At 40.6% G+C, this 18204-nt stretch overlaps 1 protein-coding gene and 1 long non-coding RNA gene across 2 annotated transcripts in view; one reads left to right on the top strand and one right to left on the bottom strand.

Annotated features, from left to right (window-relative positions):
* Positions 1-1991, bottom strand: part of LOC106726121 — a 92760-nt gene extending 90769 nt beyond the window's left edge. The window contains exon 1 of the long non-coding RNA XR_001362143.1: positions 1923-1991. This is a non-coding gene — a long non-coding RNA (uncharacterized LOC106726121). The remainder of the gene's footprint in view (positions 1-1922) is intronic.
* Positions 1-8114, top strand: part of FLRT2 (fibronectin leucine rich transmembrane protein 2) — a 102785-nt gene extending 94671 nt beyond the window's left edge. Inside the window, exon 2 of the mRNA XM_005866293.2 lies at positions 1925-8114. Coding sequence (XP_005866355.1) covers positions 2364-4346 — 1983 coding nt within the window. The 5' untranslated portion in view covers positions 1925-2363 and the 3' untranslated portion in view covers positions 4347-8114. The remainder of the gene's footprint in view (positions 1-1924) is intronic.
* The last annotated feature ends 10090 nt before the right edge of the window (positions 8115-18204 follow it).

The raw sequence follows: 18204 nt of genomic DNA on the forward strand, positions 1-18204 counted from the left end.
TTTGACACATCCATCTGTTTATGCCTAGAAAGAGACCCCCCCCCCTTTTTTTAAGAAAAGGTTTCTGAACAATAAGTAATCAATTTGACCATTTTGGTCATGAAAGACATTTTTAGATGGTTCACCATTTTTTAAATTGTAGAAGACATTTACAATATCCTTGACACTTCAATAGCACTTAGAATGGTGTGTGTTTTCTTTTAATTATCTTTCTAAAGATAGCTAAGGGAACAATTTCAAATAGTTCCTCCGTGCGTTTTGATATAGGTTATTTCAATCTCTGGATATTGGTGAGAATTAAGAGACTCATAGCTTTCCATGTCCTGTCATGTTAGCTTATCCTATAGGAAAATCAAATCTGGCACCTTTCAATTAGCTCCTTTACCGCTCTAATCTCAAAACAGATGAGACACGTCCTGGAGCATGAAGGCAAGATTTCTATCTGTGGGTTGCCTTCACTTCCGCAACTGTGTCTTCTCTCATGTCAAAGTTTACTGAAAGTCCTTCTTTAAAAGCAGGAAAAACTCACAGGTGGGAAGAAGGTTCTGCTGTTGAAAAATAATGTATTCCCAATAATGAGCTCTGCAACCCTCTAAGGCAGCAGTTCTCAACCTTTGGCTGTCGAATGACCCTTTCACAGGGGTCGCCTAAGACCATCCTGCATATCAGATGTTTACATTACGATTCATAACAGTAGCAACATTACAGTTATGAAGTAGCAATGAAAATAATTTTATGGTTGGGTCACAACATGAGGAACTGTATTTAAAGGGCAAGGAGGTTGAGAACCGCTGCTCTAAGGGATCACAGTGGCATATCTCATCTATACCTGGAGGTCCCGAAAGAGGATAAATGAAAATGTGTTATGGACTGGAGTTTGGTCATTCTACTTGGTAATTCGGATGTAAGCTATTTTGGAGAAAGACAAAGGATGAGAGGAGGCAAGAAATGAGGAAGAAATGTCTCTTCTCTGCCGTCACTCATGCGTTGGCACCCTATGTTTATAGTGCTTCATCACGGTGTCAGATCAAAAGGCTGCATCTTTAGCCTGGCCACGGTGGCTCAGTGGTTGAATGTCAACCTATGAACCAGAAGGTCACAGTTCGATTCCCAGTTGGGGCACATGCCTGGATTTTGGGCTCGATCCTTAGTAGGGGCCATGCAGGAAGCAGCCAATCAATGATTCTCTCTCATCGTTGATGTTTCTATCTTTCTCTCTCTCTCTGAAATCAATAAAAAATTATATATATGTATATATATATATATGTCTCCTATATAATAAAGTGCTAATATGCTAATTAACAGAACGGCCAAACGACCTTCCAGACAAAGCCAGGGCTGCCAGGGCCCACCGAAGTAGCTGGGGCTGCGAGAGCCAAAACCCTTGCACGAATTTTCTGCATTGGGCCTCTAGTATATATATATAGGCTGCATTTTTTTAAAATGACTTTGTTAGTCCCTATTTTGCATTGGTTTATTTATAACTCAAAAGGGTTTCACATTGTTTTTCCTTAAATCTTATTAGTTCCTCGTTCACTTGTCTCATCTTGAAATAAGACTTGGACCAGTTGGATTTGTAGGTGACCTCCATATTTAATTCAGTGGGTTCAGCAGTGTGCCTATCTATTTTGATATGCAAATAGGTACTGAAGAGAAGGTGCTGATTGGGATTGTAAAACGCACAATATGATCATCTGTAGCAAGAGGTAACAGTATGATTTTGTTTGGAAGATAATTGAGTCATTTTCATTTCTTGAATACCTTTGCAACTAAATCGTTGTTACTTAAAGTATCACTTAATACCAATCACCTGCCTCTAGTCATTTAGTCCCAATTACATCATTCTTGAAAGGTGTACAATCAGGTCAACACTTCTTCCATTACTTCCCTTAACTGACTTTTTCTCTCTGCTTTCCTACAACAGGTTGCAGATCAAGCTTAACCGAGAAGGCCATAGGCTGACTAACGCTGACCGGAACCACAACCGGAGAAGGGTCTTCCGCCTGCCCAGCTGGGCCCCTATTGAGCGCTCATAACTTGGCTTCCTTTGTTGCCTGTGCAGAAAATTATTGCTTGGAGCATCTGTATAGAAAATTTTCTCTATTGAAGTTTTTTTTCCTTTCTTTTCTTTCTTTTTTTTTTTTTTTTTGCACATGGAGGACAATAGTAAGGAGGGCACCACAGGTTCATAAGACCAGAGGCCGCAGGAAGATCCTTCCAGCGCAGGCCTTTGGGACTTTTCCTCTGGTTGGATTTCTGGACTTCGACAGATCCCATCCAATCATTTTGGTTTTGCTTTTCTTTTTTTTTTTTCATCTTTTTCTTTTGTCCAGCACATTGTATTTTATTTCTGGACTTCAGAAATGGGCCTGCAGACCACACAGTGGCCCAGCCATGGGGCCTTCCTCCTGAAATCTTGGCTTCTCATTTCCCTGGGACTCTACTCGCAAGTGTCCAAACTCCTGGCGTGCCCCAGCGTGTGCCGCTGCGACCGGAACTTCGTCTACTGCAATGAGCGAAGCTTGACCTCAGTGCCTCTTGGGATCCCGGAGGGCGTAACCGTACTCTACCTCCACAACAACCAAATTAATAACGCGGGGTTCCCTGCAGAACTGCACAACGTCCAGTCGGTGCACACGGTCTACCTGTACGGCAACCAACTGGATGAGTTCCCCATGAACCTTCCCAAGAACGTCCGCGTCCTCCACTTGCAGGAAAACAACATTCAGACCATCTCGCGGGTGGCTCTCGCCCAGCTCCTGAAGCTGGAAGAGCTCCACTTGGATGACAACTCCATCTCCACGGTGGGGGTGGAAGACGGGGCCTTCCGGGAGGCCATCAGCCTCAAGCTGCTGTTTCTCTCCAAGAACCACCTGAGCAGTGTGCCCGTCGGGCTCCCCGTGGACTTGCAGGAGCTGCGAGTGGATGAGAACCGGATCGCTGTCATCTCAGACATGGCCTTTCAGAACCTCACGAGCTTGGAGCGCCTCATTGTGGACGGGAACCTCCTGACCAACAAGGGCATCGCCGAGGGCACCTTCAGCCATCTCACCAAGCTCAAGGAGTTCTCCATGGTGAGGAACTCGCTCTCCCACCCCCCGCCCGATCTCCCAGGGACGCATCTGCTCCGGCTGTATCTGCAGGACAACCAGATCAACCACATCCCCCTGACCGCCTTCGCCAACCTCCGCAAGCTGGAGCGGCTGGATATCTCCAACAACCAGCTGCGCGTGTTGACCCAAGGGGTCTTCGACAACCTCGCCAACCTGAAGCAGCTCACGGCGCGGAATAACCCTTGGTTCTGTGACTGCAGCATTAAGTGGGTCACCGAGTGGCTCAAATACATCCCTTCCTCCCTCAACGTGCGCGGCTTCATGTGCCAAGGCCCCGAGCAAGTCCGGGGGATGGCCGTCAGGGAGCTGAATATGAATCTTCTGTCGTGCCCCACCACGACCCCGGGCCTGCCTGTCTTCACCCCAGCGCCCAGCACCGCGGCTCCGACCACTGAGCCGCCCACTCCCGCTGTCCCCACCCCTAGCAAAAGCTACCCGCCTCCGACTCCGACCACCTCCAAACTCCCCACGATCCCCGACTGGGATGGCAGAGAAAGAGGGACCCCGCCTCTTTCGGAGCGGATCCAGCTGTCCGTGCATTTTGTGAACGACACTTCCATTCAAGTCAGCTGGCTGTCTCTCTTCACGGTGATGGCCTACAAACTCACGTGGGTGAAAATGGGCCACAGTTTGGTCGGGGGCATCGTTCAGGAGCGCATCGTCAGTGGGGAGAAGCAGCATCTGAGCCTGGTCAACTTGGAGCCCCGATCCACCTACCGGATCTGCCTGGTGCCCCTGGATGCTTTTAACTACCGGGCCGTGGAGGACACCATTTGCTCGGAGGTCACCACCCACGCCTCGTATTTGAACAACGGCAGCAACACTGCCTCCAGCCACGAGCAGACGACGCCCCACAGCCTGGGCTCCCCGTTCCTGCTGGCGGGCCTGATCGGGGGCGCCGTGATCTTTGTGCTCGTGGTCTTGCTCAGCGTGTTTTGCTGGCACATGCACAAAAAGGGGCGCTACACGTCCCAGAAGTGGAAATACAACCGCGGCCGGCGGAAAGATGACTACTGCGAGGCGGGGACCAAGAAGGACAACTCCATCCTGGAGATGACGGAAACCAGCTTCCAGATCGTCTCCTTAAATAACGATCAGCTCCTTAAAGGAGATTTCAGACTGCAGCCCATTTACACCCCAAACGGGGGCATTAATTACACGGACTGCCACATCCCCAACAACATGCGATACTGCAACAGCAGTGTGCCAGACCTGGAGCACTGCCACACGTGACGGCCCGGGGCCAGCGTCACGCCGGCGCCCGGGGACACTCCCGGGAACACACACGTGTGCGCGCCTAGAGACACGCAGATTACATTTGATAAATGTTACTCAGATGCATTTGTGCATTTGAATACTCTGTAATTTATACGGTGTACTATATAATGGGATTTAAAAAAAAAGTGCTATCTTTTCTATTTCAAGTTAATTACAGACGGTTTTGTAACTCTTTGCTTTTTAAAATCTTACAAAATATATATATAGTTGCTGAAGTACTGTACAGGGTTGTACAAAGAGAACCCAACGCCAAGGCGAGAGAACCGGTGATTCTTCCTTCCGATGCACATTCACCACTTTGCTGTTGACGCTGTCAGGATCCATTCCTTTTCCTAGAGCTGGTGGTCAGATGAAAGGGGCCATGAAAATGGACTCATCGGGGTAGGAGAAATAACAGGGGTCAAACAAAGGATGGCCCAGATATCTTCATGCTATTTCTATACTTCCTGGTCTGGTAAAAAAGTTAAAAAAAATGCCAAAATATAAGAAAGGAGGTAGTTACCCTGATTTGACCCAAAGCAGGAAATGGAGAGAGCATCACCAGGAAGTCAGTTCCTGTGAGATAAGTTAACCCAAACTGGCGGCATCAAGAAAATGAGGCGAGTTTTGAACAGACCCTCAAACCTGGGGGTTGGTGTTCTGACCAGGAATTTATAAAAAATCACTCCTCCTGCTTCCCTGGTCCTATGTGATAACAGAGTTAGAGACCCGAGTCGGATTCCACTCATCTTCGGGGACAGGTACGATGTCCCAGCAAGAAAATTCCCTTTAGAAGTGTTACTATTCAAAGTATATGTCAGGTTGAATCACATTCAACAGAGATATATTCTAGAATACTTTTTTTAGAAGAGGCTAATAAAAATAATGGGAAGATTATATTGAATGGAATTATTTTTGATAATGAGAATTATTTGGTAGAGTCACTGCAGCTATGTCAACATGATATTGAGACAAACAAGGGGTCATCAGTGTTTGGAATATACTAAAACAGCTCGGTATTTAAAAAGTATTGATACTTTTCAGACAACAGCAAGAGATCAGTGGTTCTGCTATACTGTCAACTGCCTTTGTTAGTATCATGTTGAAATAGCTTGAATTAATACCTTTAACCCCTCGCAAATTCTTGTCTTCCAATCACCTCACATATATTTTCATAATTAGCTATTTATGCTGTTTGTTTTTCTCCCCACTCTAGTCAAAATTTAAAAGAAAGTTATGGATGCCAGTCTTGGTTTCACAAAATATCCATATACACTTTAAAATGCATACTAATTTTCACTGCTAATAATTCTATAAGGACACAGCAAAACTGACCAAAAAATGCATTTTTTTAAAAAAGCAATATTGAGTTTTCTCCTTGGATTGACTTTGATTCTGTCCCATTTTGAAATTTTATTTATTCCTTTTCAATCTCAGATGTTCCTCTTCTTTGGGAATTGGGGAGGGATAATCAATCTTATATTAACATGATAACAGATGAAAAATGAACAAGTCAGAGAGCCAAGATTTTTTCCCCCTAATTTTGGCAGGGCTGGGCACAGAACAGAGGGCATAGAGAAGAGAGGGATGTTCATGCTTCAATCTGGACCATTTTGAGGCAATGACCATCTTCAGAAAGCATATATAATTTCCTCCTTTCCATCTTTTAGATTTAGAAGGGCTATAGATCTCATATATTTTCTAAAAAAATATACCCTTGGAAAATTCTTTTCAAAGTCAAATTTAGGCATTTCACTCTGTGTTGCATATTTCCTCTACCACTGGCCGTTATTTTAGGGACCCATAAAGTTAATGCCACAATCATTTTATGCTTGCGCTCACTCACACACACACTCTCTCTCTCCGTCACTCACTTTTAACAAAATAGAACTGTGATGTGTCTTCTTTGTAAGTTTAGGTATAAAATGCTATGCAAGTTTTTCTTTATAGTAAGAGCTTTATTTTCTTTAATAATATAGCCCCAACTTATATGTTTTAACCTTCCTTGTCCCTCAGAATAAGCAGAAAACATAACTGATGATATCATGTTCTAGACACAAGAATTGAAACTGTGTAGTCAGTTGAGCTGAAATTAACTATGAATTAATTGAATTAATTCTACAGTGATTTTGATTTCCATTTTAGTTGATTAGCTAGTGAGTTTTGGCTGTTGCTTTTCTAGAGCTAGGTCCACACAGTGAAGGGATAAGACAATCTGTGCAGGTGATCAGTAAAGCAGTGAACCATCTAAACTTCAGGACAATGACATGGGGTTTTGTGTATTCAACTGGATAATTCACTTCCACCACCCTCTTCACCTTGGCTGTGTAGATAAAACTATGTGTTCAAATGATGGTACTTTGACTTTTGAGGTTGTTTTTCCTTTTATTCACAGAATAATCACTCTTATTTATTTGTGTTGTGTGTCTAACCCCTAGTGGGGTATTTGGCTGCTAAAATGATTTACTCTGGGCCAAGGTTGGAGAGGTTCTTTAACATCTTATGGGATTCACAGAATTATTTGGGGCTTACGTGGTATATTGGGGACTAGTCATGTGAAATGGTCAGGATGATCGCAAAAGGTTTCTTTGCTAGAAGATGCTCCTGAAGAGAGAGAATCTGGTTACATCTTGTAGTGCAACATGACAAAGATGGCCAAAATGAAAATCAGTCTCGGTTTGTAATCACATAACCGAGGCGCTCACCTACACCAAGATGAGAAACACATCATGGGATTTGTAATGTGGTATGTGTTTTAGGAAAACTGGTAAACAACCATCAGTGGTGGATTATGCTTTGATGTATTTGGGCCTGTTCTGCTGGCATCGTTATGTATTCTGAGGTGTTTAGCTGAGAGTCAAAGTTGAAGGTGCAGGCCAAGACCATGAGCAAAGCCATACCTACTGGCTTATAAAGAGCTTGATGCTGTCTGACCAAGTGAGATGATTTCAGAGAGTAGGCCACCAACATGCAGAGGAAATTCTCAAAGGAATAGGCATAGTCATGTTCATAGAGATATTACTGACCATCAGTCATGCCCAGGGTCGTCATTAATACCTGCTTGTTTAAGGAAATGTGTTTGATCATGGTGGGACCCTGGGCTTTCCTCAAAACTATCAGACACATTAGTGGCCCATCACATGGGACAGTCACAGGCAGAGACTGGACTGTATTCCCCTCATTCTACCCTGTGAGGAAATATTACAATTTCTAATTGTTGGTTGAAAATACATTAGAATTTCCCTTCCTGATGTTAAAAAAAAAAGGTGTAATGTGACCAGTCTGGTAAGAAGTATTAATGATGTAGCTAATAGTACAGGTCCATTTCCTACCAGTGCAGATCGTAATGGTCTCAGACATTTCACAGGAGTCAGGACTTCCCCACGGAGGACATGCTCTTCATGTGAGCAGAGCACCCATTCCAAACACAGGGAGCAGATGTGGTCCTTGACCAGCGAACCTCAGCTGCAGAGCCCATTGCAAACTTTGACAGTGAAGTGGTTACTTTCCATTGACTTCTTTGTTCATAACACCTTTCTCTAACTCTTAACAAGGAGACATTACGTTTCACTTTAGAAGGTGAGAATAACTTTGCTCATGACTTACTTTTCCAGCTGCCTGGGAAAGCAAAGCAGGAAAGAGTGCCCAATTGGGAAAGAGATATTTACACAGAACAAACAAAAGACCCCTCCCAATCCTCAATCCTGTCATTGCCTGAGGCTCTTATTTTTAACTCACTCAAAGATCTAAGAAAGCAAGCTGTCATTTATATCCTTCTCTGATGTCTTCAGCAGGATAGAAAGACAGTACTGGTGATGGGGATTGCTTGTCACTTGAGTGTGGGGAGAAAGTTTTGTACACGTATGACACTGTTGTTATAACACACCAATCATGTCATTTTGCTAAGCGCCTCGTTTTTCTAGCAGCACACCCTCCAGAAGAGCACAATGCAAGGCCATCGCAACAGGCATTTTTACACAAGTGTAAAACACGTGTGTGCACACACAAACACACATGCTGGGGCATTGGTAGAGAGATGGGATGTCAGATTTATAACCTTGTGGAGGCAAGATGAAGGCGTTGCCACTGTGTGTCCCTCAGAGGACCTGTATATCTTCACTGAAAGTTAACCCTGATGATGTGTTATTGTTTGAATCATATGTTGATTTGCTTCTGGTTTGTGTTTCATGTGTTCTTGCTGACAAGGGACTGCAAGGGGCTGGAAGATTCTGCATCGCTCACCCTCTGAGACCTATCATGTCGCACACTTTGTTAACTACAAATTCACTCTACACTATACAGTACCTTGTTGATATATTCAGTAAAGGCTTATTTTAAAAGAAAACCACATTGTGTTTATCTGAGTAAGTTTATTGGGTAATGCTTGTCAATGGTAGAGAAACAAGGGATGGTTCTCATACAGGAAGCGGGCAGGAATGAAGGAGGGAATAGGATTTTTGTTCTCTCCCACCTTTAAGACAGCGTTGGTGTTTTAAGATCATTTGACTCTTTTCATGTAGGGGTTTTACATGAAATCTTCATGTTCTCTTCTATTTCTTAAATTGTGTGTTCCTAAAAATGTCTTTAAAATGTAAACACATACTTTGAGCATATTATTTTGTATTTGTGAAGCCTATGTTGTTTAGCATATAGGTAAACACCAATGTAGTTATCTAATCAAAGTAGTCTTTTCCCTTATACATTATTGGCTTTAAATGTCAATTTTATTTAAGAATTCTTTTGGTTTTCTACTTCAGAATTTTTTTATCACTCATCTACCTATACTTTTAATTAGCACTCATGGAAAAATATCTATCCATATGCCCAAATTTGACTCTGGATTAATCTCATGATCTTCCAGGCCCCCCTCCCCTTTTTCTAAGTCCCCTCTTGGCCATTTCACTAATAATATATTAGAGATTAAATCAGGAAATAAAATCATGACACTTCAGTTAACTAGTATTAATTATTTGTAGAATTTCTGTTGGAAAAATAACTCTGAAAGGCAGTGGTAATGAGTGATTCATATTAAGTTTGGGAGATTTCATTCAAAATAATGTTCACGTGTTTCGGGTTACTTCTATCAAGAGTTACAGACCTTATTCTAAGAAGACCAGATCCTTAGTTGAGGAATATCATTCATTCAAAAAAGTTTATTAAACTTTTGCTCTTTCCAGGCACTGGGCTGTGTTTAGCGGTCTCATAGGTGACTAAAATACAACCTTAGCCAAATCAAATATACCTTCTACTCCACAATGTTCCTAAAGAAATATGTTTGCTCATTCAATGTATTTACTCCTCATCCACTTTATACAAAGGATTATGTTAGGTTATAGAGGGGATCAGAGAAAAGTATGACCCTACTGCTAAGGAGATCACAGATCATGTAATAAACTCATGTTCTCACTCATTCTAGTGTCCGAGAGCCTATGTAATAACTTAACACCATTAAACTCAACAAAGTATCTAAGGTAACAAAAGAGACATATGTACATGTGGGTAAATTTAATGACACGTCTGTCATATATTAGATGATCTTGGTGTTTAATAGATGAAACAAAGTGATCGTACATGGATAAAGTCAGAACTCAATTTTAATTAATTTTTCAAATTTATACCAAGCACTTTAAAAATGTAAGAATTGCATTTGATAATTACACATGCAACCTCTTAAACTTCCACTGAGTGCCAGAATGGAAATCAAGCTAAAATAATAATAATAGCACCCCAAAATTGTTGAGCATCACTGTATATGTAAGACTGCATTCCAAGTGCTTTGATAGAGGTGATTGCGTTTTGTCTTACTCTGTAAGGTGTATTCTGTTATTAATTTTTTCAGATTTTAAGACTCAGCTTCCTGAAAATGGCAGAGTCAGGAATTAACCCCAAGCATGACTCTATGGACTTACAACTGTTTTCTTGCCTCTTAATAAATTGACTAGCCTTAACACTGACTAGCCTTTAGGACAAATTTGTAGTTGATGTTTGAGACTTTTGATAATGGAGGTATTATCTCTTCACTCTGGATGCATATATTAAATAGTGTTTGTGACAAATCAAGGGAAAATTTTTATAAACCTCAAAATATGTCTTTGAACTTCCTTGGTAGTCCATCCCCACATTTTAAAAGAAATTCTGTTTTTGTGATTATGTGATGGCTGCACATTTATCTGATTTGAAAGCTTCAAATGGAATCAGATATGTCTACACCCACAGGGCGAGCTGAGCAAACTATTAAAAGGATGTGAGTCAGGTTATTTTTAGTAATAAATTCATTTTATACTGGAGAGGTTGCTCTAAGTATTTTGTAGATCTTGCTGAAGATGCTCACATGTCAGAATCTATTAGGGCATTAGCAAACCAGTTTCTGGATTTATGCTGTTTTCATAGCACAAATGGAGAATGTATGCTTTAGAGGATATTACGCAAGCTTTATATTCACTAGTCATATGAAAGTTAGGGATAAAGCATTTTTTTTTTGATAAAGCGTTCTTAATGTCATACTCCAAACCAGATGTCATTTTAGCACACGCACCAGCTGATAATTCCATGTATCCATTCCCTTGGTATAAAGTCTAAACTAGATAAAAATTTCAATCTATCCTTCGGAGGATTCTTATCATTTCAGTGACATCTTAAAACTCCATATTGGGTCAATCTTTTCCTAATTAAATACTGTGCTAGCTCAGAGTCTACTCAACTCCTTGGCTTGGGTAGCATGGGCCTTTGTTAGTTTAGTTTTATTTCCATCCAGTAAATATTTGCTGAGGCCAGGTACAGTTTGTTGCCGAAGAGCCTGTTTTCCAGGAGAGCTAACTGGACCATCAATCTCTCCAGTTTGACTCAGTGGATAGAGCGTCAGCCTGCAGACTGAAGGGTCCCGGGTTCGATTCCAGTCAAGGGCATGTACCTCGGTTGCAGGCTCCTTCCCGGCCCGGGCCCTGGTTGGGGCATGTGCAGGAGCCAACCAATTGATGTGTTTCTCTTACATCTATATCCTAGGCTATTGCTGCCATGTTGCCCTCTTTGAGCGCTCACCCTCCTACATTTAGTCAGCTAACCGTCATAGCCCAGCACTTACTAGTACATGCTCTCTCACATGTGTTTGCATCTCTGTTTCCTAACTCTATCACGGCTAAGACCCTTCCTCCAGTCTGTTACCAGGTGAACTGAATGCCTGATTGTGACACTGTCTTACTTTAAAAAATATTTGTGTCACATATATGTCAAAGCACACATTTCTCTCTGGTATTTCTACAAGTATTTCTTCCTCAGTCATTGTGTGCTTTATTTTTTAAAATATATTTTTATTGATTTCATAGAGGAAGAGAGAGGGATAGAAACATCAATGATGAGAGAGAATCATTGATCAGCTACCTTGTGCATGCCCCCTACTGGGGATTGAGCCTGCAACCCGGGCATGTGCCCTTGACTGGAATGGACCCGTGACCTCCTGGTTCATAGGTCCATGCTCAATCACTGAACCACAGCAGCCCAGCCAGGCTGGGCTTTATTTTCAATATATGCTTAAAGTGAATAAACAAACAAGGTTTCAGGCTATCTTCAAGCGATCCCAAGATCCTCATACTGCTCTAGTTTTGCTCAAGGTCATTCATACTATGACATTGATTTTTCTCCTTTGCCTGGTGACATGGTTCTCTTTCAAGATACAATTCAAATGGCCCCTAACCCTAAAGCTTCTTGAATCACACCTGTCAGTAACTGACTCCCCTGGTGCAGTTAATAGAACTTTTAAACACTTTTGTTTATAGCACCTCTGTAAGATAACTTTTCATGGGTCTGTTCCAGGCCTGATTTCTGGGCCCCATGGAGACAGAGCACATATTCTGTCAACTGTATCTCATTCAGGGCTGAGTAAGGTGTTTAGCCTCTGGCTGGTGCCCAGCACACGTTTTTTGGAGAAAGTGTGAATGGAGCACATGGGGCCCTGCAGGCTCCTTGTGGGATAAGGTCTCCACCCACAGCAGCAGCTCAAATACCAGCTGCTTTGTCCATCCCTATGGCTAGATGACTTCAAAATAAGCCTCAGAAAGAGCTGTGGAATTCTGAAATATGCCCAGTAAGCCTTGTTCAAACACCACAATATGCATTTTACAAGAAGCAGCAGAACATACACATTTTCTTAAAAAGCTCTCGGTTACCCATGTTTTACAGAAATTTTATGTTTGGGATTATTGGCCGGCCGCACATTAATCTGACTTGAAAGCTTTAGATGGAATCAGGATATGTCTACACCCACAGGGAAGGCTGAGAGAATGATTACAATGACTTGAAGAACATCCTTTTTACATTTCACAGACAACCTCAAAGCTCCGAGCCAGCTTGCAGAAAGGCATATACAGAAATATCTTAAAGAACTGTTGTAACATAATGTCACCATCATGAAAAGTATGGCAGACACAAAGTCAAAGTCAAACGTTTTGACAGTTTGCTAGTCAAAATGAATTCTTCACTTGTAAAAGCAGAGGTAGATTATTTTTTTTTGTTTCCATCAGCAATATCAAAAGAGACAGTCCTTATTCACCGTGTTCTAGCCTATATCTAAAATATGGCATACATTATTTAAAGGCTTATGTTGTGCCATTTGGGGTTATTATCATGAAAATAGATAGTTCTCTTCTAGAAAGGATATTCCCATAAAGGAGGCCGGGGACAGTGGTGACTATTAAGGACTCAGACTTGAATCAGGCTGGCTTCTTTTGGAAGTCTGCCTCTGCCACTGACCTGCCAATTGGCCCTGTTAATAAATTACACTTTATGGTCATTGATTTCTTTGGCTGTAAACGGAGACAGCGAAGGCTAACCCATAGGGTAGTTGTCAGAATTGAAGGCATATAGAGCAGTTAACACAGTCGCTGGGACTGAATAGATGATATCAAGCACCATTTATTTTCCAGCCAAACCCAACTCACAAGCACAGGGTGACATACTGCCAACTTGACGTGATGACACCAAACTTCTTGAGTATTCAGATCAGAATTGTTTGTAAAGATCAGCTCTTTAAAGGTAATGAGTATCCCAAATCTCCTACAAATCTGTGCAAACATTATCACTACAAGTCTGACAGGGAGTTTTCCATTTGCCCATTTTCCCTAGTCTCTCTCCATGCCCCCCCCCCCGACCCCCAGGTGTCTGGGAAAGTGAGGTTCCACAGGGTGACACAGAGCACTAGGTCCTCTGTCTCATGTTGAATGGGACCACTGAACAGCACTGTTGAAGAGAAAAAGAATAGCCTTCCCTTCAGTATATTATATTTCCTCTTGGATCTAAAGGGCACATACAGGTGTGGTTATAGTTGAAAATTAATTGAGGAAATGTGAGTATCAAATAGTCCCTAAAATGAGTGTCCGGAAGACATTGGGACATTGAAACATTAAAAAAAATCAAGGGAATAACTTGGTTTCAAACATCTCTAATGTAAAAATGGCATAGTTTTATTTTATTCTACTACATGATCAAGCATGGCATCTACATCCACATTTGGTTGACAGATAGGGGGGATGGTAGCGACCAAAAGGAGGAACATTTCCATGGCTCTGTGCTGCAGACAGGATAGTATACCAGCTGTCCCCCAGTTACTTTTGGCAATCAATACCATTCTTAATCTTGATATCTAGCTGTAATTAAGAATGCATCCCCTCTGGCTGGATCATGGTATTTTTTTCTTCTGTACACTTTCTGTTGGTGGTAGTTAAAATAGGCTCAAAGCAGCACACTCCTTGGGGGCTATGTTAGTATTATTTTTCTTTTTTTATCCTGTTTTCCTTGTTCAATAAATGGAGAAGGTGGGATATTTGGATGCTAGAGGGAAAACGATTTTCTCTCTGAGTCCTTGACTGCAGAGTTTAATTGGTTTCAGGGCAGTTATAAATCAATACTGGCATTCCTGTGGTCCACAGCCAATTTCTATTCTGTTTGGGCCAGTGTCTGTTTTGATAGATTGGCCCCCATCTCTTTCTGTTCTTAAATATTTCACATATCAGCTCTCATGGCTGGAATAGAGCATGCTCCACTAGTGTATCTGAAGGGGGAATCTCATGCTTTGTAATGGAGGTCAATCACAATGGAGAGATGAGCCATTTCTATGCAGCCTATTGGATGGGGAGCTAAATTATTGAAACATGATGAAACCCTTTAATTCTGAGTTCAAAGCTGTCTATGGCTAAATTCATCCTTGCTGCAGCCAAAGCCCATGACCTTGGGCCTCTGGGCACCTTTATGCTTTGTGTTTTGTTTTGTTTTCTGTGCAAGGGGTAATTACAAAACTCATCTCAGCAAGAACAATGCAGCATAATGCCTGCACACACCAAGTGCTCAGTTTATGTCAGCTACTTTCTGAAATATATGCAATTCGTGTCCAAAAAGTCAGGCTACCCAACTCCTAATTCAGATCTCCCTTGGATTCATCTCTCTGCCTTGTTTCTTCTAGTGAAAGGCATAGAGGTTGATTTCTTAAGTCCCTTTGGACTTTACATTCTATTTCATCCTTGTTCATTTCCCACGTTTAGTGCTAGTTAATCGGGCTGACTTATGTTCTATGTTTTTATACGTTTTAGGAAGATGTGTATAAGATAGAAAATAGGAAGCATTCAAACACTCAGTGTTGTTAACTTTATTTGAAAGGTTGGCATGACCCCCTTTAGTTATCGCAACAGTAAATTCCATTTGTTTGGGAAGCAACATGCTCAGTCATTAAAAGCAGAACTTGTGGAATCCTGAAGAACTCCGACTTCATACCCGTGTGCTATTCTTTGATATCCCTAAACCTCACTGTGCTCATATGTAAAATGGAGTATTGATACTTGTAAGGAGTCAATGGGGTAATTTATATCAAGAGTTCAGTGCAGTGACTGGAATTCGTTTAAGTCTCTTTGGCTGAAAATCACAAATGAATAGAAAGAAAAGCAAGTGAAACAAATTCATTCTTTGTCACTCAATTAACGTTCCCTCAAAATATGAAAAGTCAAGCCATATTACTAAATAGGCATATTTATAAATTTATTATTTCCATAAAAAGTATCAAAGATAGATTTCTCTACAATAAAAATTGTATAAAGCAGAATTGTTTCTTAAAATATTGAATGCATTTTCTGTCTTTTCAGGGCTTTTATGCAATAGTGATTAAGCTTTAAATATTCAACAGAAAGGGAATTATGAGAAGAATATCAATGAAAATGCTAAATGTGGTTTATTTTTGATGAAATAGAACAGATTTCAACACTTGACTCTTCCACTTCTTATCATTGAAACTTAAAAAAAGTATATAATATGGTCTTAAAAATAAAGGATGAGTTTTTGAATAATTAGAAAATACTTCTTTCCAGAACCTTTAAAAACATTTATAAAACTGCTTAAAGATAAGAATGGATGTTAATTTCCAAATGTTTAGCCTTCAAGTTGTTGCCTAAGAATCCCTGCCAGCAAACAATAACCTCATTTGATTACATGACACACCTGAATTTTATAATGAAATATTTTTTTATTAAAGAGGTTTATATAATTCAGACTTTCCAATAATTTGGAACAGTCTAAAGATTGATATTTTAAATGAATGGCTTTTAATTGTATAGTTGGAAAGTGCTCCTTGGGAATCAGATTGAGGTATTATTATCCGTTCACCTCTCTTACAAGCTATTATTTATGGCAGTCATTCATTAGCTCTTTATGAAATTTAAAAAGTTTATTCTATAAAAAGAATTTAATAAAATGTAACCAAATTAGTAAAATAATTATTTTAAAAATTAGTTTACTGCTATGCTACCTAAAGGACCAAAATAGCATTTTAAAAGGAATTTATTAAAGTATATATTATAAAATTATTTAATAGTATTTTTTCCAAACATAAAATTTTTACCTGGCAGTTCAGGAACATCCCTCATGCTGCTTAAATACAAGTAAGTCAAAGGTCAAGTCTGGGGTAAAAACACATTCTTATTAATCTTAACTATTTTTCTATGGTGAGAAAAATTCAAAACTTCAGAGACATGCTTTTTGAAATAATTTATTTTAATAAAGAAAGTTTTTAGTAATGAAAGAATTACTATAAAGTGAGTCTGTTTAAAAAGAAAAGTAACCTGAAAAATAATAAACTAGAATAAAGAGGAGAGAAAGACAAAAATAAAATGATTATGCAAAATAGTTAGCATTTGAACAGCCCCCCAAACCCATCAAAAACAAAATTTAGAAAACAAAACAAAAAAACCCCACCATGTTTTACAGAAGAGTTATTAAAGTGTAGGCAACTAAATTGTGGTGTGACATACATTTTTAGGAAAAAAGCAACATGTTTTGTGGACATATGGATAAATACATTTAAACATACGAATCAGTTGTGGCATGAGTATAAGTTAAATAATCAGGTTTATAAAATGTGAAAAAATCTACATCTACACCAAGAAGTTATCAAAAGCATCCCAAGGTAGTTTAAAGCATTAACTCTCCAAGTACTAGACAGTTGCACTACTGTTATTAAAAGCTCTCCAATTCCCTCACACCAATTCTGCTGTAAGCTTGTGGGAGACCATCCTGCAGAAAAAGCTAAGAAAATCCGGAATTGACACTCCTGAGTACTTTATTCCCCCAAATGTACATGTTATCAGGATAGCAAGGCCCTCAGTGGATTCATGACCCCACCAACCTGCTGATTACATTTAGAATCATGCAATTACTAGCTTTTAATACAGGGCACGGCCCAGCTTCCCTTGGGAAGTAAAATTGAGTCACCAAAGTATATATAGCAAGAATTAGATATCTTGAGAGATTTTCAGTCCTTGGGAAAGCCACTGAGAACCTTCTCTCCAAAAGCAAATTAGAAGAGTCAGAATCCATTAATAATAATAAAAATAGCCGAAACCGGTTTTGCTCAGTGGATAGAGCGTCGGCCTGTGGACTGAAGGGTCCCAGGTTCGATTCCAGTCAAGGGCATGTACCTGGGTTGCGGGCACACCCCCAATGGGGGGTGTGCAGGAGGCAGCTGATCGATGTTTCTCTCTCATCGATGTTTCTAACTCTCTATCTCTCTCCCTTCCTCTCTGTAAAAAATCAATAAAATATATTTTAAAAAAAAAACAAGTAGTACTATATAAAACTAAAAAGCTTCTGCACAGCAAAGGAAATCATCAACAAAATGAAAACACAACCTACCAAATGGGAGAAAATGTTTGCAAATGATATACCTAATAATAAAAATAAAGACTACGTCCTCTCAGGAAGACCTCTGCCATTGAAGAACCATTTGCTGCCATAAACCCCCCACTTTTTAATTTAATCAATGTGCCTTGTGCATATTACTCTGACTGCACACATGTGCGGAGTTCTCATTAGCCAGGACCAGCCTTCTCGCTTAGAGTCTAGCATCTCTGCAGAGAGATTTAAGCCGCTTGATTAAAACATAGCAAACTACCCAGACAACCTGGCAAACACATCACTGAAAGCCACTGCCTATTCCCTCTCACTAATAGCTTGAGAGAATTAGTGTCAAGCTTTCTAAAGTGCAGATTCTACCAGAGGCTCTTCTGCAGCACAGCGGAGGTGCCAGCTTTATGATAGTCGTGTGAGCTTGAGCAAGTTGCTTCACCTGTAGATTCAGTGTAAGTACTAAATGAGTTTAAATGCCTGGGAAGCATGGGCATGCAGTGTAGTTCTCCATTACGTGGGTGGCAATATTCTTATTCTTCCCACAATATATTCAGTCTGTCATATTTCTGCTAAAACCCACTAAAGTGAAAACTAACAATAGAGAGGGCTTTTTACAACCATGACAACCTCCAAGGATAAAAGAAGAGAACCCAGTATTTAATGCTGGGGTGACAAG

This window comes from Myotis brandtii, unplaced genomic scaffold (assembly GCF_000412655.1).
Source record: "Myotis brandtii unplaced genomic scaffold, ASM41265v1 scaffold228, whole genome shotgun sequence".
NCBI classification, from domain to species: Eukaryota; Metazoa; Chordata; class Mammalia; order Chiroptera; family Vespertilionidae; genus Myotis; species Myotis brandtii.